The sequence below is a fragment of the Macrobrachium rosenbergii genome, chromosome 9 (genome assembly GCF_040412425.1).
Source record: "Macrobrachium rosenbergii isolate ZJJX-2024 chromosome 9, ASM4041242v1, whole genome shotgun sequence".
In the NCBI taxonomy this organism is placed as follows: Eukaryota; Metazoa; Arthropoda; class Malacostraca; order Decapoda; family Palaemonidae; genus Macrobrachium; species Macrobrachium rosenbergii.
Window position 1 is genome coordinate 41,387,076 of NC_089749.1, and position 25,806 is coordinate 41,412,881.

The following is a 25,806-nucleotide window of genomic DNA, read 5'->3' on the forward strand; positions in this document are numbered from 1 at the left end:
AGATGACGAACACCTACAAGATGCCTGGTGCTTCCGTGCTGAACACCGATCCTCAGCCGAAATAATATCAGAAGAAAATCGCTCCGGGCTGTTCCAATGACTACAAGAAGGGCGCTCAGGATCGGTACTCCTCTTGCATGGAATGGGAGAAAAGTTCACACCCACTTCACGCCTTTTCAATGGCCGTGACTTGCCTGAAGAGTGCCACTGACTCCTTGGGCTTAGTTCTTCAGAACTAGAAGACATACCAAGAACATCCACTTTAAGGTCTTTCCAATGGCCTTTGGTTGCAGTCTGGGATGCATCAACAGACTGAACCAAGGGGGCACCTGCTCAGGGGGCATACCCCACCGACCTCCCTTAGGCCACCAGTTTGACTCCTCCCAGGTGCTGGGAGTATGCCAGGGACCTTGGCCTAAGAGAATCGGCGGGCCAAACAGCCACCTCCCCACACACACTACACTAGCACTGGGCAGCACTGGGCACTCTGAATCACCTTTACTATCCATCAGTACTTTAACTGAAGAGGCTAACTGAGCGATTGATTCCACAATTAATTCAAATCTTTTGTTAATTTCTAACTCAAGACCGGCCATGGTGTAGGGATTGAAAACGTGAGAGGTGGGCAAAGGAGAAGTTTGAACAGGTAGAGGAGATGGGACAGGGTTCACAGAAATTATTGAAACATTTGTGTCTGATCTACCTAGTTTACTAACCTCCCTAGCAGTCGCTTTCCTTATTTTGTCCCTAGCAAGTTTCTTCAAGTGAGAATCTAATGTCTTCCACTTTTTTAAGTCCCAGTCGTTACACTCTGCACATCTCAAGTTAACCAAACAAATTTGTCCTCTACATACAGTACACATTGTATGAGAATCATACGATTCTTTAGTCAGACGAGTATTGCAGCCTTTGCTGCAATACCTAAACCTAGAAGTACTATTGTCAGGCATTATGAAAAGTCAAGTAAGTCCAAAAAATGGGAATAAAGTAGTAATCCAATGATCAGGCCTCGCCTATCACTGACTAATAAAAGCTGTCAGGCTTGCAAATAAATACTTCAACAATTGACAAAGAATATCAACCAGGAAAGTACTAATTCCAAAATTAAACTGCAGCCAACCATGGTACTTCAACCATCAGCTGGCAGAAAAAAATTAAGCTCCTTTGCTAGGTGTTCCTCTCTCTCCCCCCGAAAGTGGGCGGGCACGTCACCTACCCCAAAAAATATGAGCACGACCCGCGAATTTCAAAATTTTAAGCTGCCAATAAGTGAAACTAATAGCTATGTAATTACTGGGTAGGTTACTTATATAAAATAACATTTTCATATAAAATACCAAGTAATCACATAGCTGAATCCCACACTGACAGGAGGTGGGATATATGGACATGTTCTACTCCAAAACATTAGGTTATGGAGATGACTTTGAAATAAAAAAGTTGCTAGCACTGAAGACAGTGCTTGTCGTTTCCTTATTTGGTAAGAGAGCTACTGTAGGTAATTGCTGCCTCTGGTTGGTGCTCATCTTAACCTGTAGTGGAGTGACAGTACAGCTGTAGAGCGCCTCTACTTAGGTGGGAACTTTGCAACAAAAGATATGTCCAATGTTTAGCAAAGCATCAGTAAGTGGCCTGGCTGCAGTACCATAATAAAAAAAACCAGACAACACTTTCACCCACACTGAAAACACCACAACCCATCCACTGAGACTGGGGGGTACTCCAAGTACACTGTACCCCCTGGCTCCTGAAAATTCAACACCCTACTTTAAGGCGAAGAGATAGTAGGAGAAAAGAGGGATTCCTATGTTTCCTCATCCAATACCATGCCAGCCACTGATAATGGCCCCAAGGTACTGCAATTTTCAAACACTGTTTCTACTTCTTTCAAATAGTGAGACAAGAAGAACGGTTCGCACTTCCAGTAGGTCGGCTGCAGAATGGAAGTGAGTGACATATGTGCCTGAAAGCTAATAAGGTAGAGAATGTCCTGATGTCATGAGCTTTCACTTTAAAAGTACGCAAAATGCCCTCCTGAATCTGAGTGTGCACCTCAGAAATTAAGTATTTCACAAAGAAGGACAATGTGTTCTTAGTCAGAGGGTGAGATGGGGTATTGACAGGGCACCAGAGGTTACTGGATGGTCTTCAAATTTTCTCGGTCCTGCTCAGGTAATACCTTAAAGCCGTAGCAGGAAAAATAACTTTCTCTTCTTCCTCAGAGCTAAGGTTTCCATTAAGGTCTTAATAGAGAGAGGACAGGGCCAGGGCTTGGAAGGGTCCTCATTCTTGGTTAAAAATCCAAGGGTAAAGAAGCAAACTGCATCTCCTTGCGAAAAAATTTACCCTTTAGCCAAAGTAAGGAGGAAGAGAGTCTTCTGAGTAAGGTTTCTCCAAGAAGAGGAACGAAGGGGTTCAAAAGCGGACCTGTCAGCCACTTCAACACTACGCCAGGTTCCATGAAGCCGGATCTTCCTTTCCTGCTTAGACGTATCAAAAGACTTGACGAGGTTGTTGAGATTTGGGATTGACGCAAGATTCAGGACCTGTGTTTAAACACCGAGCTAAACACAGCTCTGAGGACAAGAGGTTCCTAGACTTGGATAAAGAATGAAATCTGCAATTGGGTCACAGACGTCTCAGAAGAAGAGATGTTGAGTCTGAGACACCAGCTTCGGAAAATTGCCCACTCAGCTTGGAAGACATGGCTAGTAAGTCGACGTCTGCATCTTGCAATAGCCTCTGTAGCATGTCTTGAAAACTCTAACGATCTGACAAGCTTCCAGACAGTCTGAAGCCTGTCAGGACAAGAACGGACAATCCTTTGGTATCTCTTAAAGTGAGGCTGTCCAAGTAGACAATGGTTTTTAGGGGAAGAAGTCTCGAAAAGTCCACCCACAACCATAGCAGGTCCTGGAACCATTCTTTCATGGGCCAGAACGGGGCTAAGAGAATCATCGTAACATTGTGATGAGCCCAAGACATGTTCAGCACTTCCCTGACCATGTTGAAGGGTGGAAAAGTGTAGCCCAAGAGGACTCCTCAACCTAGAACCAAGGAGTCTGAATAGAAGTCTAAGTATGGGCTCAGTGGATGAAAGGCATTCCTTCTGTATGTCTATGTTCGGACCACCGCCATGCAGGTCCAACTTGATTACTGGGTTTATGGGAAATGCATAGGTGACCGGCTGAGTTTCCCTGTCCCAGTTGGCCTAGAGGAAGAATGGCAAAACTTCTCATGAGAAGCTGCCTAACTTGACGAATGTCTTGAGGGACGAGTCTCCAGTAGGCTCATCCACTGATCGGCAGAGCAAGACGAAGGGGCTAGAAACTTGTGGACCGTCTGAAAGCAGCTGGTGATTCTCTTGGCAAATGGGAAAACCTAAAAAGTCTGAGAGTTGAGACTCATCCCCAAATAAAGGAACTCTTGCGACATGGCCAACTGAGACTTCTGAAGATATATGACAATTCCCAGTACCTGAGAGAGAGATGAACAAGTCCTTCAAAAGGGGATTGAAGAGGCAAGTCATCCAGATATACACTGACATTAATGCCCATTAAACGAAGTTACTTGCTAGAGGAGCCAGGACTCAAGTGAACACTTCAGGTGCTGTTGAGAGGCTGAAGCAAAGAGACCGAAACTGGAGATTTAGTTGGTGCTAGGTGCTCAGGCAGCACCGGGGGCTTGGACGGTGCCAGGGGCTCAGACGGCGGTGGGGGCTTGGGTGGTGCCGGGCACTCCAAGAGGAGAAAGGCGTTTAGACGCTGACGTGGGGCGCCTGAGAGTGTCCTGGAAGACAAACTTTAGATACTTCTTGGAGTCCGGATGAAAGGGGAAGTGGAAGCATGTTTCCTGCATACCCAAGGTATCATCCAATCACCCTGGTGAATGGATGAAAGGACTGACTGGTTCATCTCCATCTGAACTTCGTCTAACTTGACGATTAGGGGACCACAAACAGAAGGTAGTAGAAGTCCTCTGAGTTGATGTCCCGACTACTTCTGTGACTCTCTTTCGAAGGTGAGAGGGCACCTCCTCTAGAAGGGCTGAACGTTTTCCCATCCTCTTGAGAAGGCCATCAAAACAATGGGCAAAGGGACCAAAAGAGGGCTCTCCATGAAAGTAATGGAGAAGCCCTACCTTGGAACCTTGACAATCCAATGTTCTGTCCTTTCATACTCTTCTCCCAAAACTCAAGAAGACTGGCTCCCACTTGTGCACAGAAGACTTCTTCCTCATTTCTTGGGCAAGGACCTGAGCTTCTCTTGATAGTTCTTGTTCCAAGTGGGACCAATCTTGCTGCAAGGCATCTGTTGCCCATGCTAGAGGGTCCGGGGCCTGAGAACAAAAATGAGGAAGGCGATGGTTCCTTGAGGTGGCAAACAGGTCGGAAGACGATGGTTCCTTGAGGTGGCAAACAGGTCCAATGTCGGCCTGCCCCATAGCATCGCAGATTCCAATAGACCAAGGGATCCAAGGTTCACTCGGTGGGAAGGACCTACTATTCGACAACTCAGCTCATCCGTCAGAATTTAGTTTGCCCTGAAAAAATCGAGTGACTAGACTCACTAGATTTGATCTGTCCACAGTAGAAGGTCTCTTGCTATCTGGTGGAGAGAAAAAGAGTGAGAGCCACCATGCTTCATTTGTATGTTAGGGCTGTGGTATTGTCTGAATGGACTGCCACAATCTTTTTGTGAACTAGGTTCAAGAAGCACTGAAGCCCTAAGTGAATAGCTTTCAGCTCTCTGACGATGTGAAGGTTGTGTTCTTCCGGAGACCACGACCCAGAAACTTTCCAGTTGAGAAGCGGACACTGGAGCGGGTCCTAGACTGGACTTGGGGTTACTCACATGAAAGGACGTGGCTGGAGAAGCAAGACCGTCTTAGAAACAAATGCGGAAAAGTCCTGGGGTGTTTGGAAGAATGCGCCGGAAGATCCTAAATGCAGACAAATCCTTAGGGCATTTGGAAGAATGCGCCAGAAGATCCCAAGTTGACTGCTATTGAAGGACAGACTTCTGGGTCTGAGTGACTCCTTTAGTAGCAAGGAAGCACCAAAAATTTTTCTTCAAAACCCCCAAAGAGAAAAGAGCTGCAAGTTCAAGAGAGCCATCCCTGATGGTTTGTCTGCATGAGAAAGGGCTCCTTGTCAATCCGAGGTGAAACCTCCACAAACTATTGCAATCTTCAATCTTCTTGGCTAGCATTCTCACCATCCAGCCCAAGAAACTGAAAACTTCAAAAAACTCAAAGAGGTCTTGATAATGAGGTCAAGCTCTGCCGACAAAAATCATAATTTTCGCTGATGAAAATGCCAAGCATCAGGAAGAAGGAGCTCCCTGGTGGCTTAGGAAAGAAACCTCCTAAGGATTAAGGGTGAGGGAGGAAAAATGAAGGAAGCCTTACCTTGCTCCCTCTTAGCAGAAAACCAAACTTCAATCTCCTTGAGTGCCTTCTTAGAAGATGAGGAAAGCACTATGTGGGGAGCCTAGGTCTGTCATCTGGATGGCTCCTCAACAGAAAGGTTGAGGTAGGCGAGATCGGGGCTAGCAGGAGCCCCCTCAAAAAATGGGGCAGGAAAACTCGCCCACAAATACTGAAGGAGAGCTGCATAGGCTAGGAGACCCACGGTCAGAAATGGGTGCTTGAACAAAGATAACAGGCGTCTGCGAGGGATAGTTGGGCACTTGGAGCCAAATACTGGCGGCCAAAAGAAGTACGCCCAGGAAAGAAATAATCCGGACTATCCCATGCGCTGCAGGAAGGTTGAGGACTGCACCCAGCTCCTTAAACCGCTAATCGGGCAGCAGAGAAGAGCAGCCAGCATTGCCTGCTTGCCTCTTCAATGGACGAGATGAATCTAGAAAGCTCTTGCGGCACTTCCAAGTCCGGGCTGGAATCTTGAGAGTCAGACGACAATTGACACACATCCACAGAGATGCCTTTCCAACAGCTGTCTGGCGAAGCCTGGGAGTGATCAACAGGCTCGACTGAGGGGGCGGATACCAGTGGGCAAAACCCACCGACCTCCCTTGGCCTCCAGTATGACTCCTCCCAGGTTTAGGGGAGTATGACAGGACCTTTGTCTACGAGAAACGGCAGGACAAGCAGCCACCTCCTCCACTTGCACAACACTTTCTCCTGTAAAGACACCTTTCCAGTGGCTGTCTGCCGATAACTGAGAATGCGCAACAGGTTCGACTGGGGAGCCAACTACCCCTGGGCAAACCCCACCAACCTCCCTTGGACCTCCAATATGACTCCTCCCAGGTTTAGGGGAGTATGACAGGGACCTTTGTCTAGGAGAATCGGTGGGATGACTAGCCACCTCCTCCATTTCACTATATCACTACTAGGTTAATTTCCTGTTAAACCTACACTTGACTAGCAACAGCAAGGGTCGGAAGCAAGAGAGCCAGGCACAGGAGTAGGTGGATTAAAAATTGGAGGGCTAGAAGCAGGAGAAAAAGGGGGGGAAGTGGGGAGGAAGGAATGGCAGAGCTATCTTCTAACCTAGGCTAGGGTAGAAATCTAGGCTAAGGGAAGCTCGTTTTTCAGCTCTAGAGGCTGTTTTCCTTTCTATCCCTCACTCAACTTGTCTAGTTGAGATTAAGTACCTTCTACTCTTGATAACCATAACATTTAGCACAAGTTCTCTCTCTACTATATTTCTGCCACCTAGATTTACTGCAATTATATGAGAATCATACAAAGATTGCTTAATCTGGTTTGCTACTTTCACCACAACAGCAAAAATAGGTGAACCTGAATCAGATAAACTAGAAAAAATTATCCTGAAAGGTATTAAAGCTTAAAGGCTACTCAAATAAGCAATAACACTTCACCAAAATCCAGCCATTCAACCAAAAATCAGTAAACAAAAGGTGCAGCAAACCCCGAAGTTACTCAAGAGCTGGCAGAAACAGAATGAGATTTTCTGCTAAGCCATTTCCAGTACTCCCGTTGGTGGGTGGGGCTTGTCATCTACACTGAATTATCGAAGCGCTACTGCGATTTTTTAAAAAACGGCTGCCACGCGAGTTAGAACTGTAGCTATGTAATTACTGTACTTGGTAAGTTACTTGTATGAAAACTGTACTTTTGGCAGAATAATTTTTTACTTCCACATTTGCTTTTAATTACTATTTAATAAATAGTTTAACCAAACCAGTGAGTTGACATTCTTAACTTTCAAATGGCTGGACCAAAGAATTTGTTTCAATGAATACATATTTTGCAGTTCCATAAAAATTTCATAATGGGATAAAATGAAAATGTTGACAGTTCTGTCAAAAAATTATTTCATGGATTTTCTGATACGGAACTTACCTAAATTACCAGAGAACAAGGAAAAATAAGGAAAAATAACAGTAATTTTTCCTGGTGTGGTAAAGGTAAACAAAATTAGTTTTCATAATTTAAGGGATTTTAACTTATAAACTATTCAAGTTTAATTTTACATTAATTACTTGTAAGGTTCTTGGAAACAGGCTACAGAACTTGTTTTTCATTAATCACCTTCTGACATGAAAATCTGTAATATAGAAAAAAAAGTGCTTTTCAAAATGTGTGGGGGAACTTAATACCATAAGATTTACAGAGGTGTGCAGCCATCTAAACTATTTGGAAGTGTATGGTCACCTCTAATAAAATGTTGTACATTGCTTTTAAAATAGCTCACCAGTTCTTGGAGAATGTGGTACGAGCTGAGCTTGCTGAGGAACAATATCTTGCAAGGAATATGGTGTTGTGGGAGAATGGGGTCCATGCTGAGGTGTTACAGCTGTCTGAGTATCTCCAGTTGCTTGGCTCAAATAACCACTGTCACCAATCTCACCAGTACCAAGAGATGCAACCTGCAATTAACTTATCTAAATGAGCAAAAATCAGGTTTTTCAAAATTAAAGCTAAGGTTTAAAGTGAAAAATCACTGAAGAGACATTCAGTCATGAATCTATGACGTTCTTCCTAATGTGGATACAATCATTTTAGCATGATTCTTCACTGATGTGGTGTCTATTATACTTTAAAATGTATTAAAAACACGACAATTTGAAGACTCAAACTTTTCAACTGTTACAAAAAAAAACAGGGTTCATATCTTCAAAATGTCCTGTTTTTAATACTGTACTTTCTAATACAATTTCGAACATACTACTATTACATATATGTTACTGTCGATTACCTTGCAATTTTCCTTGTACTCTATGTTTAATCTACCAAGAAGTTACTGAAGCCAAGACTAATTTAGAAAAAATAACTAAATCTTGTCAACAAATGTAAAGCTGCTTCCAGATATCTGACTTTGTAATTGTAATCCTTGTTTTTTAAAAAGAGGGGGATGAGATATGCCACCTAATTCCTGCCTTGGCCCAAGTCTTTCTTCATGATTTCCTGGGCCACCCTGCAGATCCTCCTCTCGCTCATTCCTTAGTGACCTTTCCTTAACTCATTCATTCTGCTCCCCCTTACTTTATACTACAGGTTCAAACCATTTCAATCTCTGAGGTCTCATCCATTTTCAAGGTCAAGATACCACACCACTCCACCAACTCTCATCAGTGATACAATCTTCCCACTGTACTCCAGCTATGAAACTTTAACATTTTATGACCACACCTTTTCCTCTATTTTCTGTCTTCTGTTGCACACCTTATGTATTCATTCCAAGTCCAAGTCTTTGCTCTCTTTACTCAAGGGACATCTTTATTTGCCAATAGTCTATTACTGTTCTCTCAATTCCTGCTCAAAGTCTAGTGTGTCCCATATTTTCTTTTTTTCCCATCTCATTTGTTGAGATTCTGATTATATTCCAACAAATTTCTCTTCTATGCCTTGCAACCTGCCATTTTGTCTCCATATTCTTTTATTTCTACAAGTCTTCTTCCAGAGCTTGTAGGTCCTCTTATTCCCCTTGCCCTTGTGCAGCTTCATTCCACCATCTCTCTCAACATACAGTATTATCATTAAGCAGTTCAATCTAACCAATGAGCCAATCCCATTTAGCTCTAACTAGCCTGATCCAAAGGATTTGTTTTTATGAATAATAAAGTTTAGATTTTACTTATTAAACTACAGCCTTTTAAACATTATAAATTGGGTTGAATGAAAATGATGGATATTCTGATAAATTTTTTTTTATTGATTTATTTCTAAAAATAGACAATCACTGTCAATTAAGATTCGGATATTCATACAAAAATGTTTCACTTTTAGTGTTTCTCTACATCCAGTTTCAACCTATAGTATATGTGACTGCCAAAGCTCAAGTAGCTTACATCAGGTTTCAGACTATGTGAAAGACTTAGTAATTTTCTGTGTGCCATACCAAATAAATAACAAAACTTAAATTGGCCCTGCATAGAAACAGTTAATCGCAGGTTTTTCTGAGGAACTTATCCCCAAATATATGGGAAGGTTCCCTATAAGTGGGTTCCTCCTGTAAGGAAAGGAGAAAACCAGTTTATTACCAGTGCAAAGCTTAAAAACCGGTTTCTTTCCCCAGGCAGCCTCTTTCTCCGAGTTATTACTTAAACCTATTATTATTTAATCTTATTACTCTTATTACAGGTACAGTATTATTATTATTATTATTATTATTATTATTATTATTTAATCTTACTAATCTCAATATTAACCCTTAAACGCCGACTGGACGTGTCGTAAGTCGACTAAAATTGTCTGTTGGGTAATGAGTGGACGTACCGTACGTCGACTACAAAAAATTTCAACCTTCGGTCAACTTTGACTTGACCAAAATGGTCAAAAAATGCAATTGTAAGCTAAAACTCTTACATTCTAGTAATATTCAATCATTTACCTTCATTTTGCAACAAATTGGAAGTCTCTAGCACAATATTTCGATTTATGGTGAATTTTTAAAAAAAAAACTTTTTCCTTACGTCCGTGCAATAACTCAGCCGAAAATTTCAGAAATTCTTTCGTCATTTTGTCGTAATTTTTGCACTGTTTTATATTAGCCATTACATAAAGTTTTATATATGAAAATGTGTGCAATTTCATGTAAAATACAACAAAAAACAACCCATGGTTGTAGCTTTTATCAGTTTGGAAATATTTTCATATAAATCACGATAAGTGCCAAAATTTCAACCTTCGGTCAACTTTGACTCGACCGAAATGGTAGAAAAACGCAATTGTAAGCTAAAAATCTTGCATTCTAGCAATATTCAATCATTTACCTTCATTTTGCAACAAATTGGAAGTCTCTAGCACAATATTTCAATTTATGGTGAATTTTTTAAAAACACTTTTTCCTTACGTCTGCGCGTGGTAACTCAGCCGAAAATCTCAAAAATTCTTTCGTCACTTTGTCGTAATGTTTGCACCGTTTTACATTAGTCGTTACATAAAGTTTTATATATGAAAATGTGTGCAATTTCATATAGAATGCAATGAAAAATAACTCATGGTTGTAGCTTTTATCAGTTTGGAAATATTTTCATATAAATCATGATGTGCCAAAATTTCAACCTACGGTCAAATTTGACGCGACTGAAATGGTCGAAAAATGCAATTGTAAGCTAAAACTCTTACATTCTAGTAATATTCAATCAATTACCTTCATTTTGATTTATGGTGAATTTTTGAAAAAAACTTTTTCCTTACATCCGCGCGGTAACTCAGCCGAAAATCTCAGAAATTCTTTCGTCACTTTGTTGTAAAGTTTGCACCGTTTTTCTAATAGCTGTTACATAAAGTTTTATATATGAAAATGTACACAATTTCATGTAGAATACAACAAAAAATAACTCATGGTTGTAGCTTTTATCAGTTTGGAAATATTTTCATATAAGTCACAATGTGCAAAAATTTCAACCTTCGGTCAAATTTGACTCAACTGAAATGGTCGAAAAACGCAATTATAAGCTAAAACTCTTACATTCTAGTAATATTCAATCAATTACCTTCGTTTTGCAACAAACTGAAAGTCTCTAGCAAAATATTTTGATTTATGGTGAATTTTTGAAAAAAGCTTTTTCATTACGTCCGCGCGGTAACTCAGCCGAAAATCTCAGAAATTCTTTCGTCACTTTGTCGTAATGTTTGCACCGTTTTTCTAACAGCCATTACATAAAGTTTTATATATGAAAATGTACACAATTTCATGTAGAATACAACAAAAAATAACTCATGGTTGTAGCTTTTATTAGTTTTGAAATACTTTCATATAAATCACGATAAATAGAAAAAATTTGACCTTGGGTCAACTTTAACTCAACCGAAATGGTAGAAAAAATGCAATGGTAAGCTAAAACACATACAGTCTAGTAATATTCAATCAATTACCTTCATTTTGCAACAAACGGGAAGTCTCTAGCACAATATTTCAATTTATGGTGAATTTTTGAAAAAAACTTTTTTTTACGTCCGAGCGTTACGAATTCATGCATCATTTTGTGATAATATTTTCTCTGTGTTGCTTCGATCGTTTTACAATTTGTTATATACCAAAATCATCGCAATTTAGTATACAATACAAAGAAAAAAAATTAACTCGTTAGCTTTAACTGTTTTGCTCACAGCGCAATTTGTATACAATTATATATGAAATTTTTTTTGCGCTGTCATATATTTCAATATTTATATATGATAATGATATTTTTTTCCATTTCTGATGGTTGCATACTAAACTTCAGGCAATGACAAAAAAAGGAGCCAAAAATGAACTCTTAAAAACTAAGTGTGCTGTGTATTTTGAAAAAAACTTTTTTTCAGCTTCGGCGCTAACTCTCGAACGCCGCTGGCATACGGCAGACACTTTTGTAAATATAGGCTCGGCGTTTAAGGGTTAAGTAAGCTGTTCCTTTGAAGGTTAGAAGTTTGCTCAAAACCTTCGAAATCTGGGACAATGGAGGAAAAAGATATCGTCCTCCCCTTGTTCCAGTCTTTTGGAAGGCCTCTCTTGCTGTTGCTTGACTGTCCAGGTTTGGAGACACATGTATTAGGGGTTTGTGATTCTCGTACGTGGAGAACAGGTCCACTTCCAGTTGTGGAAGCATGCTGGCTATTGTTTGAAAAGAGTGGTTGTCCAACATCCACTCTGTTGAGGCTGTCGTTTTCCTTGATAGAGAGTCTGCTATTACAATGAGACCCTGTGAGGTGAATTGCAGACGTGCCACTTCCTTGCCTGCGCCATCCGAAGGATGGCTAGCATTATCATAATGAGAGGAGGTGAACGTGATCGCGGCCTCTTGATGTAGGATACTGTAGTTATGTTGTCTCTCTCTTCTGGAGGTTTGAGTTTTTGAGACAAAAGACAGCCATCAGCTCTAAGAAACTGATATAAGAATTCCTCGGAGTAGCTGATCACCTCCCTGCCACCTGACGATCCTCCCAACCTGTCAGTGAGGTAGCTGTGTGTATTGCCACTCATGCGAACGGAGGAGTCAGGGTGACCTGTTTCGCCAGAGATTCCTTCTGGATCCAAGGCCAAAGTATCTCCCCAATTTTTTAAATCTTTTGATGAGGTCAGTCTCACATCTTTTTTCTTGCATGCAATAGCCAGAATTTGTTCACATTTTTAGTTGCAATCTACGTATTGGATCTATTACTGATGCGAACTGCAGCAGGCCCATCATACGTTCTAACTGCCATCTGGAAACTTTTGAGGACTTGCCTTATTCTGTTTTGAGTATGATGGGGAGAGACAACAGGCTGTGAATAGTATCCCAACACAGTCCTAGTCACTGAAAGTGTCTGCTGGGCATGAAGTGGGATTTTTTTCAAATTTATTATAAAAACTTCTGACTATAGTCTGTTGATCATTGCTCTTAGGTTTTTCAAGCACTCTATAAGGATGTGCCAGTATGAATCTTTCAGATCTATAGAAACTGTCCAAGTCCCTTTTAGAATGATTCAACGTACTTAGGCAATGGTAATTAACCAAAACTTTTGGCAAACAATGTGCTTGTTGAATGTTGATTGGTTGAGGATCACTCTTCTTCTGGAGGAATCCTTTTTGAAGACACAAAAAGATGTACAGTACTTGGTGGCCAATATACGCATGTTTCTCTATGGGCCCCATTAACAGGTCCTTTCTGCACATATAAATAATGCTGTCCCACCACAGGGAAAAATTTCCTTTGTCTATGACATCCTCAAAGCCGACCCCCAACCATATAATTCCTCTTGGTATCTGCCTCCTCCTCTGCCTTTGCCTTTGAAAGACATTCAGGTGTTACTTTTCCTTTTTCCCCCCCTATAAGATGGTTTTTGGACTTTTTGAAAAATTATGTCTTTGCTGTTGTTGTCTCTTTGTAGGGAATTGTCCCTTCTGACCACCTGCCTCTTTTTTGAGGAAAATTTTTGGGGTGAGTAAAGGCTTATATGATTTTTTATTAGAGCAAGCCTTTTTTGGGGTTGGGTAAAGGGAAATTTTGGGTTTTTGTTTCCTGAATTCCCCTTTCCCCAGAAGAACATACACACTTTACAATCCCATTGGTGGACATGCTCATTGAGTTGAGTCACAACAGACTGCTCAAACAAGTCCGTACAGAACAGGTTAGAATGTAACAATGCAGTGACATTGGAGAGTGATTTGATGGAGCCCTCCAACGCTTCCATTCGCACTTTTATGCGCCATTCTAGGAAGTCACAGAGTGCTTCCCATCGGGTTCTCGTGACTTTTGGCCTCAACAACAAAAATTATCCTGGGATCTTCTGGAAGCCTTTGGGTGGCAACTTCCAACAAGGTGGTAGAGGTTATAATACTAAGGAGTCTTCTCAAAGGGGTCCCAAACTGCTGTGTAGCTATAACTAAAGGGAGTTTTTTCCTTTCAAAAGGGAGTTGCAGCGCTGCCCCTTCCTTGGTGGAATTCCCTGAAACTGGGATGACTGTGGCAGATGGTTTTAATTCTACCATCGTCTCATGTTTTTAGTTACTACAAATTCTGAAAATCTGTCTTCACATGATTAATAATTTTGAAAGTAAAGGGACAGAAGGCTGGGGCTACTAGGTGAGCAACTTGGGTCCTATTCAAATATGGAAGTAGAGATCCATTTTTCTTTGACCTGGTAAACAGTATTTTCTATAGCTTTTAATGCTATAAAAGCACAGGTAAGAAAACCGTTTCTGTTAGTGCTTTCTCCATGCCTGGTGAAGATGGTACCAGGTGCCATTCTGTATTAGGGAATGCTGCCATTTGTAAATTCTACATGTACAACTTCGATCACAGTTTTTCTCTCATTAATTACATATTGCCATCGGGAGAAAAAATGTATATTGCTGCGTCTCCCCAAGGATTATCAGTCATCAGGGGTGAGCATTGGAGTCCCTATTATGTTCTGATCTGAAGTTCTGTATTCCGAACTGACCATTTTGTTGTTTCCAGTCAGAATTCTAACATTAGACATTGTTTGGGCAGCATTTGTATCCGCACTCACTTTTTGGTTACAGGGTGTGGTACTTTTACACTTTGGGGTGTACATGACTGACTGACTTTCCTTTACAGAATCATGCTTCATGTCCCTTATATATTGCCGTTCTGTGGCAAGGGCATCTTTGATGGTACTCAATTTCCTTACGGACTGATCAAATGCCACAAACAGTGTATCCCTTTTGGGGGAGCTTGCACTATCTGACTGAGCTTCAGCAACTGAACTGTAACTGCCTGTTAATCAAGGGGCAGAAGTCCTGGGTAAGCTACTATACCCCTCCAAAAATGTTGTCATTTCAGTCGGAGTTAGGTGGATCCCAGTTCAGTATCCTTTTTGGGGGAAAGATCCTATTCAGCAACAATAGCTGCATGGGGAATAGAAAAATTTGTGTCCCTGAGCCTTCTGGGTTCAGCAGGGTCATTTCATTGGTAATGTCCACTTCATATTCTTTAGTAAGAATGTCAAACCCATGTAAAGATTCCTCTACTTCCTCTGCGGGGTTAACCTGGGAGGTATTGGGGACTGATGTTACTGGGTTGTGGCCCAAACATTGTTGTTGTTCAGAGAAAGGGTAAAATATCTGCTGCCGGAATTCTGCTGGAAAGATATAATCTCCCCCTTCTGCATCCCTACTGAACCCTAGGACCCATTGAGACAGCTTAAAAGGAGCTGTTTCGTCCTTAAAACTTGCTGCCAAGAGCAAACTACAAATCTTGCCCACATCTGGCAACCAAGTAAATTTTCCTTGTTTTTTTACATGGACTAACTCTTTGTTGGGCAAGTCGGTAGGGCTGTGGACTGTCACTCGCCAGGCCCAAGTTCGAGTCCCCAGCCGGCTCATGAAGAGTTAGATGAATTTATTTCTGGTGATAGAAATTAATTTCTCACTATAATGTGGTTCAGATTCCACAATAAGCTGTAGGTCCCGTTGCTAAGTAACCAATTGGTTTTTAGCCATGTAAAATAAGTCTAATCCTTTGGGCCAGCCCTAGGAGAGCTGTTAATCAGCTCAGTGGTCTGGTAAAACTAAGGTACACTTTTTACACGGACTATGCTAATGCCAGGTGGTATGGGCTGCACCCACTGGCAAAAAGTGAACCGAGCAATTTTCTACAGAACACTTGAACTAAGAATTCTGCCTAATGACGGCCCTGTAGCGATATAAAGCAAGTTGTTATTAGAAGCTAGTTAGTATTACAGTAATTGTTTTTAAGTGATGGACACTTCTCTGGTTCCTCATATAGTTTCCATATTACAGGTTAACTTGATTACAAGTGTGCAGTTTTAAAACATTAAATTAAATATCTGAGTTAACTTAAACCCTCTAAGGTTTAGGTTAGTTTTTATACCTGTATTTCTGAGCTCGGCCCCGTGTCACCCGGTGAAATTCCACACTAACACGAATTTCTAGGTATAAATATTGCTAAGTATACCAGAGAAAAAAGCTTTCAGGAATGCTGGAGTTACTAACCCCAGATCGAGCGTCTTCTATATCGAAGACGTCGGTATAACCAAGGGTGTGTGAAAGAATCACAACCACAGAGCCACACTCGATAGACATCCCCATGTCAAAACCCCTCAGAAGAGCGGAGAGCTGTACCAGCTCCCACACTCACCCGGCCGCCAAGCAGCGACTCCAGCGCCACCTACATTCCATTTCTAGCACGTGATCTTCACGATTTGTTTTTCTGTGTGTGCTCGTGCTTTTGGCTAATTTTGCCTTTTTCCCAGCATGTCGTCGAGCAGCTTTACTGTCACCAAGTTAAGTACCATCTTATTGTGGGGTTTTTATGATAAGTTTGGCTGTTTCGGCCCGTATATTCATATTATACGTGGTTGTTGTTATGACGCCGCAGTGTTCCCCAGTCAGCCATGTCGACCGTGAGATTCGCCTATCCAGCTTGTTCTGTTTGGGGCTTCTCCTTGTCGTTTACATTTCTTATTGTTATCCCCCTAGGATTCATCCTGGTGGCATTTCCCGGGTGGGTTGTTTCGGTGTTTCTCTACGTTAATTTTGTTGAACCGCATATTGGGGTTCCTTCATTAGGGTTCCCGTCATTTTCCCGCTTAGGTTTCTCCCCAGGATGTTTTCCCCTTTGACAGTTTTAGCTATAATTATTATTATATTGTGATGTGCTGGTGCTTTTAATCAGGTGTTTTATTGCTTTGATTATGTTCTACGGGAGAGTGTCAGGTACGGTTTTATTGTTTACTCCCTGTCGCTCCTCTTGGTTAGGCTATGCGCCTTGCACAAGCACAAGATTAAATTATTGTTTTATATATATATATTATTCTTAGTGATGGTGATTTATTTTATCTGGTTGCTTCAGTTGTGTGAGGTTCCCCTAGCCTGCCTATGTCACGTTAGGCTTGTATTTTGCATCCTTTGGCCTCCCTCTCTCCCTTTCACCCTGAGTTAGGTTAGGTGTGAGGAGGGGATCAGCAGGTAGAGAGAGTTTCTGTTGTTGTTCCTTCCACTGGCCGTTGTTTGGGTTGTAGAGTGAGACCCCATTGTCCTCCCCTTCTATGGAGGGGTAGAGGCTTTTTCTGTGGGTGTGTCTCCTCTGTGCTATCATAGCATCCTCCCCTTTCGTTTGGCTCTGGTTGGTTTTCAGCACGGGAATTTCTCTCCCCGTTGTTTCCTCATTCCTCCTTCCCTTATTCCCTCCTGTTAGCCTGAGGCTACGCCTGGGAGCGGGTGTTAGCCTGAGGCTACGCCCTGGTGCGGGCGAGCGTTGAGGCCTTAGGTTGCTATCCCTTCCTTCCCCTTATTCGAGTAGGCTATGACCTTCCACTGCTGGTATTAATTTACTTGGTGTGGTGTGTGTCTGCAGTTGAGCGGGTGAAGAAATCTTCCCCAGTCTCCTGTTTTCACTTGCTCTGGCCTACTCCCATCCCTACCCCTCAACCCTTTCCTCCACCCCCACCTACCCCTAGGTCAAGCTCTTTGTCATCTTCTCGTCACGCGGGTGACGTCAGCTGGCGTTCACTCCGAGTTGTGGGGTTTTCCCTGGTGGAGGATTCGCTCCCCTCCCAGGGCAATTCCCGATGGCTTTTTGCTTGGCTCAGTGTCTCGTTAACCCGCTCTCCTAGGATTGAGCAGGTTTCAACATTCTTAGGTTTATTTGTTCTCGACCTTTTTCCGCGTTAAGCTTGCGTTCGAGATACTTTAGTTGGGTTGACTGGCGCTTATTCCGGCCCTCGTGGTCCTGTGGGTTTGATAGCCGGACCCTACTATTGTTCTCTAGCGGTTGAGGCTTGGGATCTCCGGAGGGGGTGGTTCCGGACTCTCCGGAGTATGTGGAATTTTTGTATTGTTAACCAGTTACGTTACCATCCTCTGTATTTTATATATGTATATACATTTATTTTGTTCCTGGCGGTTCACTCCGCCATTGGACATAATGTCGTTTCTATTGTCAGAGTCCGGTGATCCTACCCTTGGGTCCTGCCGTTTTATTCCCGGCATCCCTTGTGGTAAGGCCCTGTTGACTCAGCTCTATCGTCCCGCCGGAGTATTCCGGTGGTCAGAGAGCTTCTTGCTTACCACTATATTTAAGTTACTTGTTTGGGTAGGCCCGTCTCTGACGAGGGTTTTTCTTTCCGCCGGAGTACTCCGGTAGCATGGTCTGAAAATACCTGCGCCTGCTTAGTTTAAGTTTCTTAGAGTGGTAGGTTCATGTACTTTTCACACTTACAGACTGTGCGTTGTGAGGAGCCAGGATGCACCGCCACCCTCCATCAACCTTACGGGCATGTGGTGTGCCGGACCCACGCTGGCTGTGCGGTCCGGCTTGATGACCTTATTGTCTGGCATCCTGATGGGTGTGAGGTGTGCTTCGCTCTGTGTGGAAGCATCCAGGACGAGTCGGTAAGCTATTGACTTTCATTCTTCACGTTAGTTTCAGTCTGATATGTGGTCATATTGTATGTCATGGCTCTTTTATGTTACAATATGTTAGCCCTGATTTCCTACTCTCTTTCAGGCTGACGAGTCCTCCAAGAAAGAGGCCCTAGAGTCTCTCCGTGCCTGGGTGGCTGGGTTCGGGAGGAACGTGCCGTCGGGGAAGCCTTACGTCCTCGACGGGAGGTTGAGGGACCTGCTTTACCCCGGCGCCCGGCTCGCTGCGGCCGTACCCGCGGATCTGGCCACGCCCATCATCGAGCAGATCCAGGCCGCGACCCAGCCACCTCAAGAGGACCCCCTGTACGCGGAGGTTTTGGAGGACGTCGCCGCCTTAGATTTGGACCTGGAGCCGATGAACACAGAGCCGGACCAGGGGTAGGTAGTGAGGTAAGTGAGGCAGCGGGGGCGGGCGCCCTTTTCGATTCCCCATCTTCCTCTGTTTCTTCTTTTTCAGGGTTTGGCAAGTCTTCTATCTTGAAGGACAGGGCTCCATCTGCTGTCCCCAAGCTTAAGTTGAAGACTTCATGGAAGGCGAAGGGCTACAAGTCCTTGTCTTCCCGTAAGGCATCTCCCTTCCCCCTGTCGAAGGCCAAGGTTGCTGAACCTTTGGCCTCCGGGAGCAAACCGAGTACCTCGGGCAAAGGAGCGAGTAAGAGGGTGGCCAAGCCCAGCCCTCCTCGCCAGCCTGCCTTTGACCCTGAGGCGTTTGCAGGGATGTTACTGGAGAGAATCTCTCTCGGAGGTTGAGGCTAAGCTTTCCAAGATTACGGAAAGGCTTCAAAGTCAGGAGACTCTGCTGGCGGATATGGCTCGCTCCGGCGGGCCGGTCCATAATCACGAGATCCCGGACACTGCTGACCTCCCTCCTTTCGATGTAGGGAACCCGTGGCGTTTTGCTCTTACGTGCTATCCGGCACGAGGACACCTTGACCATTGAGGGTCTTGGTACTAGGCGTCTGGAGGAACTGGAGTTCTTCCCACCTGATCTCTTGCCCCCCTATCCAGGCTTCGTTAGGCTGACGGAGGAAGCCTGGATACGCTCAGACAAGGTCCCGAAGGAGACGGTGATCTTCCCTAGGGACCAAGCGCAATCTGCTCTCTTGCGCACTCTCTCTAAGTGGCGGGCAGACAATACCAAGTTGACCCCCTTCAAGGGCAACTATACCATGTTTTCTTTGGGTGATAAGTTGCCCACTCCTGCCTGAACAAAGTTGCTGGCAACTGCTCAGGTATGCTTCAAGCAAACCTTTGCCTCAGCTAAGGGAGACAGACTCTACATCTCTGGTCTTCCCAGGAGGTGAGGAGTTCTGGAAGGATCGCCCGTCCACATTTACAGTAGGTAAATTGGACGCTGATTGCGTCTTCTCAGTTCAGTGAGCAGCTTCCTAAGCTCCCGGAAGCTCTCTGAAGGCGGAGTTTGAGGCCGCGGTGTCGGCTGAGCCGGGTCCCTAAACTCGCTGTGCTTGACGGGCGCGACCGCCGTCTCCTGTGCAGAGGAGCCTCTGTTTCAGGTTCTGGCTAAATCCCTGTTGGCAGGGTTTCAGTCAGACCTGTACAACTTTATGGTGGCAAAGTTGGACTGCCGCAAATTCATCTTTGCAGATGCCACCATTCGTCATGAGCCTAACAAGCTCATGAAGAGTGCTATCTGGGGGGACAACCTCTTCCCAGAAGACGAAGTCGCAAGTGTCCTGAGTGAAGCAACCAGGGCCAACCAGAGCCTGCGCTCTCGTTGGGGTATCTCCTCCTTCAAAACGAAAGACCCCCGAATCTGGCAACCCCCAGACTAAGTCTGGGAAACGTTTCAGAAGGCACAGAAGACCTCAACACCAGATGGTAGTTCAGGCAGTCCCAGTCTCGGCGGTGGGCCAACCCTCCACCTCCAAGGCTCAACCCCAACAGTACGTGCTGGTTCAACCAGCCCAATCCCTTGCTGCACCCTCGTACGTCTCCTCACCAGCGTACAACCCTGCCTATGAGGGCCGTGGGGTCTTTCACGGCCTTAATAGGAGTGCAAGGGGGGGTAGAGGTCGAGCCCTATACAGAGGTAAGGCTGGATCTGCCTCTCGGGGAAAAACTGGCCGCAGTAGAGGAAACAAACCTGCTTCCTCCCACTGAGACCAGTCAGGTAGGTGGTCGCCTTTACTGGTTCAGAGACCAGTGGTCCTTCAGTCCTTGGGCACACAGCATTGTGTCCAAAGGTCTGGGTTGGAGCTGGGTCAAGGATCCCCTCCCTGACCAGATTTTACCAAACCCCCTCCAAAGTCCTACAGGACTTTGTGACGGAGCTTCTCAACAAGAGAGCAATAAAGAAAGTAAGGCACCTCAAATTTCAGGGCAGGCTGTTCACTGTCCCAAAGAAAGATTCCGGTCAGCAAAGAGTGATTCTAGATCTCTTGCGTCTAAATCTTTACATAAAATGCGACAAGTTTCGCATGCTTATGGTGGCTCAAGTACGGACTCTACTGCCGCGTGGAGCCATCACCACCTCTATCGATCTTTCAGACGCTTACTATCACGTCCCGGTTGCGCGGAACTTCTCTCCCTTCCTGGGTTTCAGACTCGGGAAACAAGCCTACTCCTTCAAGGTCATGCCTTTCGGTCTCAATATAGCCCCAGGACTTTTACAAAGCTGGCGAAACAGTTGTTCAGCAGCTTCGGTCCCGGGGATCTCCTTGGCAGCATACCTGGACGATTGGATAATCTGGGCTCCAACAGTAAAGAGTGCCAGAAGGCTACAGCCATAGTGATCAAGTTCCTGGAATCGTTAGGTTTTCGGTTGAACAGGAGAAGTCCCGCCTGACTCCGGAGTCCCGGTTTCAGTGGCTGGGTCTCAGTGGGACCTGTCCTCATTACAGACTATCCCTCCCGCCGTCCAAGCGGAAGGAGATAGCCGCCGCTACCAGGAAATTTTTGAAGGACAAAGCAGCATCCCGCCGGTCTCAAGAGAGAATTCTCGGCTCCCTTCAGTTCACTTCAGTGACAGACCTGCTCTTAAAAGCAAAATTTAAAGACATAAACAGAGTGTGGCGGAGACGAGCCAATGTCAAGCTCAGACACAGGGTCTCTTCAATTCCGCGGATCTTGAAGACAAGGCTTCGGCCATGGTCCACAGTCAAGGGCCTGTCGAAGTCGGTCCCACTTTAATTTCCCCCTCCAGCTCTGGTAATCCACACAGACGCTTCATTAAGCGGCTGGGGAGGGTACTCACCAAAACAAAAAGTACAGGGGACATGGTCTGCAATGTTTCAACAGTTCCATATAAACACCTTGGAAGCTATGGCAGTGTTTCTAACCCTAAAGAAACTCAGCCCGCCGCCGGTTCACATCAGGCTGGTGTTGGACAGCGCCGTGGTGGTTCATTGCATCAACAGGGTGGCTCCAAGTCAGGTCGTAAAATCAGGTGATGATAGTTATCTTCTCACTGGGTGAACAAGCACGGCTGGCATCTGTCAGCCACCCACCTAGCCGTGTGCGGAACGTGGTGGCGGATTCCCTGTCCAGGACTACTCCGTTGGAGACGGAGTGGTCTCTGGACGGAGAATCGTTCAATTGGATTTGCCGCCGGATTCTGGGACTCCAAGTGGATCTGTTCGCTATGGAGAGCAATCACAAGCTTCCCTGTTATGTGGCACCCAACCTGGACCCCCATGCCTTCGGCACGGACACGATGACCATAGATTGGAACAACTGGGAGAGGATCTACTTGTTTCCCCCAATAAATATATTGTTGAAAGTACTGCACAAACTCAGGTCATTCAAGGGCCAACTAGCTCTGGTAGCTCCCTACTGGCCGAAGAGCAACTGGTTCCCTCTGCTTCAGGAAGCCCCGGCCACTATTACTACAGCTAAATCAGCCTTAAAGAAGGTATTTTTGTATGGTTTTAAAATTGACCTTACAGATTCATACTTTTCATCCATCCCTAGAGCATGCGCTCGTTTGAGGCCGGTAAAACGCCCACATTCTGTTACCTGGTTCCTCAACGATGTTCTGAAATTAGCCTCTGATATTAATAACTCACAATGCTCTTATTTGGATCTGTTAAGGAAGACCTTGTTTCTGATTAGCTTGGCTTCAGGTGCCAGAATTTCAGAGCTATCGGCTCTCGCTAGAGGTGATGATCATATTGATTTCCTCCAGTCCGGAGAAGTCCTCCTTTCCCCTGATCATAGGTTCCTAGCTAAAAATGAAGACCCTCAGGACAGGTGGTCCCCCTGGAAGGTGGTGCCTCTTCCACAGGACCAGTCCTTATGTCCAGTCTATACCTTAAAGTCTTACCTACCTGAAGAACTCCACAGTGTAAGTCAGGGTCCTCTTTTTATCAGGGAAAAGGTGGAACTCTTTCGTTGAATGCTATAAGACAGCAAATTCTGTATTTTATTAAACAAGCCAACCCGTTTCAGTCCCTAAGGTTCATGATATCCGTCTGCGGTAGCTACTTCTACCAATTATTTTCATAATATGGATTTTGCTGAACTTACCAAGTATACGGGATGGAAATCACCTCTAGTGTTTAAACGCCACTATCTAAAATCACTCGAAGCCCTGAAATTTTCTACAGTGGCTGTGGGGAGTGTCATTTCCCCACCTTAATTATCCTCAACCCTTATCCTTTTCTCCCCGCCCGCCTGCCTCATTTATTTCTCTGCCTGTTCTCCTGGATCAATCATGCCTCACTGCCTTGCTCCTCATAATTGATGATAGTATTGCAATTGTTATTATTTGTCTTGGTGATTGTGTTTTGATGTGCTGTGTATTTAGATTTAGCCTAGAGGTACTTGAGCTGTTTTTATTTTGCTTCATGTACCTCACATTTTGATGTTGTATATCTCTTATTGTGCATTGCTCTTAGATTTAGTTTTACATTTGCCTGTTTGTACCATTATATTGTTGGGTGTGTTGTGTTCCACCCGTACTTATCTGTAATTTGATCTGTTTTGCATTGATGAGATATCATAATTAAATCTATTTTTTCATAACGTGTGTTTTTGTTCATGATCACCTTTGTTTTCTTTTGTAGCTTTGCAGTCTTGGCATGATTCTCTGTCACTATTTCACCGGGTGACACGGGGCCGAGCTCAGAAAAGGGATTTTGACAAAGGAAAAATCTATTTCTGAGGAGGCCCCGTGTCACCCGTGACCCTCCCAGGAGCTGGTTTCCCCACTACTTGGACATGCCAAGCCTGGGGTGGTGCTAGTCTGGAATGAGTGTAGGTGGCGCTGGAGTCGCCGCTTGGCGGCCGGGTGAGTGTGGGAGCTGGTACGGCTCTCCGCTCTTCTGAGGGGTTTTGACATAGGGATGTCTATCGAGTGTGGCTCTGTGGTTGTGATTCTTTCACTCACCCTTGGTTATACCGACATCTTCGATATAGAAGACGCTCGATCTGGGGGTAGTAACTCCAGCACTCCTGAAAGCTTTTTTCTCTGGTATACTTAGCAATATTTATACCTAGAAATTCATGTTAGTATGGAATTTCACCGGTGACACTGGGCCTCCCTCAGAAATAGATTTTTCCTTTGTCAAAATCCCTTATATGGCTGTGTTACTTATACACTGTTAGTCCTTTTGCAATGGCTAAACGAAATTTTTAATTCCAATTGTCATGCCATTCAGACTAACTGCTTTGAACTAATTTGTTTAACTAACCCAAGCTACTGATTTATAAACTGTTTTCTTAATGCTTCTAGTATAATCTACGGTAAGCTAAGAATAGAGGATTTCTTAGAAGGTTCTTGCTTAACCTATTCTAGGCTTATTTAAAACTTAAGGATATAAACTATAACTTAATCTAATCTAGGCTACTGCCTAATCCGGATTAATTAATTCACACTTAAGTGTATGGGTTACATAAAACACAATTAGCCTACCTTAGTATGTAACCATTACTATTTCATCTATTCCTAATTACTATTTCATCTAGCCCTAGGTTACATGGTCTAGACTAACAACTTAGTCCAAAAATGGGATGTTTCGTAAAAAGTTATCACTAATTGAAATAAGGCAATGCCTAGGCTAGTCCTGGATTATTTAGCTCATGCTCAAGTGCACAGGCTTATATAAAAGGAAAAAACTCATACTAATATGTAGCCTTATTGAAAGGCTATCGATATATTTTGCCCAAATATTGTTATTATATGATCCTAGGGTCCTTGGTCTAAGCTAGGCCACTTAAGGATACGTAGTCCTGGGACACAGGCTACAGACAACATCCACTATTAATCCAGTCTAAATTACTCTCACTTACTGCCTAGATGTACAATCTGAAAGGATTTTCTATATTAGTGATAAGTTGTGGAACATCTCTTTTAGTTAAAACATTTAGTTAGAATTTAAAACAATTTTCGCTTTACAAAACTAGCAATCAACAAGCAGGGTTCCAGCTTTTTTAAGGATATTATTAATTCCAAACGTTTAAAATTAAACTTTTAACTGGAACTTAATATCACGCACTTATCTTGCTATTTTTGATGTTTCCATAATCCTCGATAATGAAAACAGAGAAAAAAGTCGAATTTTTTTGGAGCACTGGTAACGACGTGAACCGTTTGCTACAGACCAGTTAATGGCTCCTTGGTCTTTAACGGCCCAGTTGGGTGAATGCGAATGTGCAATAGTCACTCCTCTTTCTTGCAGGTTCTTTTGATGTTGGAAAAATTGGGTTCAGCTTCGCTGAAAATCAGGGAAAGTGCCCCTCTTATCTTTGAGTCCATAATATACTCCATCATGTGTTATTATGTTAATCATTACGACACAATAGCTGGCCAAAAAGACCAACTAGAATAGAATTCTTCAATATTAGTTTGGTTACCATGGAGCTCTGGTAGACCATGGAAGGTAACTCCTTGAGGACTCAACAGCGACTACCAAAAATAGGTTTTTCCTAAGTCAAAACCTGTTTTATGGTAATTTGAGATGAAATATCAATAATGATAAAATATTCTCTTGTGTACTTTTATGATTTGTGTGATAATTATATTTAGAGTCAACTACACTTGTCATGAAATACGGTACAGTAAACCATGAAAAACCAAAACAACGGCAACACATAGTAAGTACAGGCAGTCCCAGGTTATCGGCAGCCTCGGTCATCGGTGATCCGGTTTTATGGCGCTTTTCTAGCGACAACAATAACTGGATTTTCGGTGCTGATACCCGCCGATCTCCACTCATCGGTGCCAATCCCCACTTGACAGCAGCGCCAATCCCTCATTATCGGTGCCAATAAGTGGGGATTTTGGCACTATTATTGCCAATTTTCGGTCATCGGCGATTTTCAGTTATCGTCACGACGTCGGGAATGGAACCCCTGCCGATAACCGGGGACTGCTTGTATGTATGCATGCACTATTGGATGGCGTCTTGAACATCTTTTCCTAGTAGGCTCAATTAGCCAATTCTGAGATTCTAAACACTACAAATGGCATACAGACAGTTGGTGTTTTCTTATTATACATATTACAATGACAATATAACACAGTAATACAATATAAATGG

General features: G+C 43.6%; 1 protein-coding gene across 8 annotated transcripts in view; it reads right to left on the bottom strand.

Moving 5' to 3' along the window:
• Rich (Guanine nucleotide exchange factor subunit Rich) overlaps positions 1–25,806 on the bottom strand; it is a 256,565-nt gene that overhangs the window by 29,475 nt on the left and 201,284 nt on the right. For all 8 annotated transcript variants that reach the window (XM_067108968.1, XM_067108971.1, XM_067108969.1 and 5 more), the window contains one exon: positions 7,685–7,859. In XM_067108968.1, the coding sequence (XP_066965069.1) occupies positions 7,685–7,859 (175 nt within the window). The remainder of the gene's footprint in view (positions 1–7,684; positions 7,860–25,806) is intronic.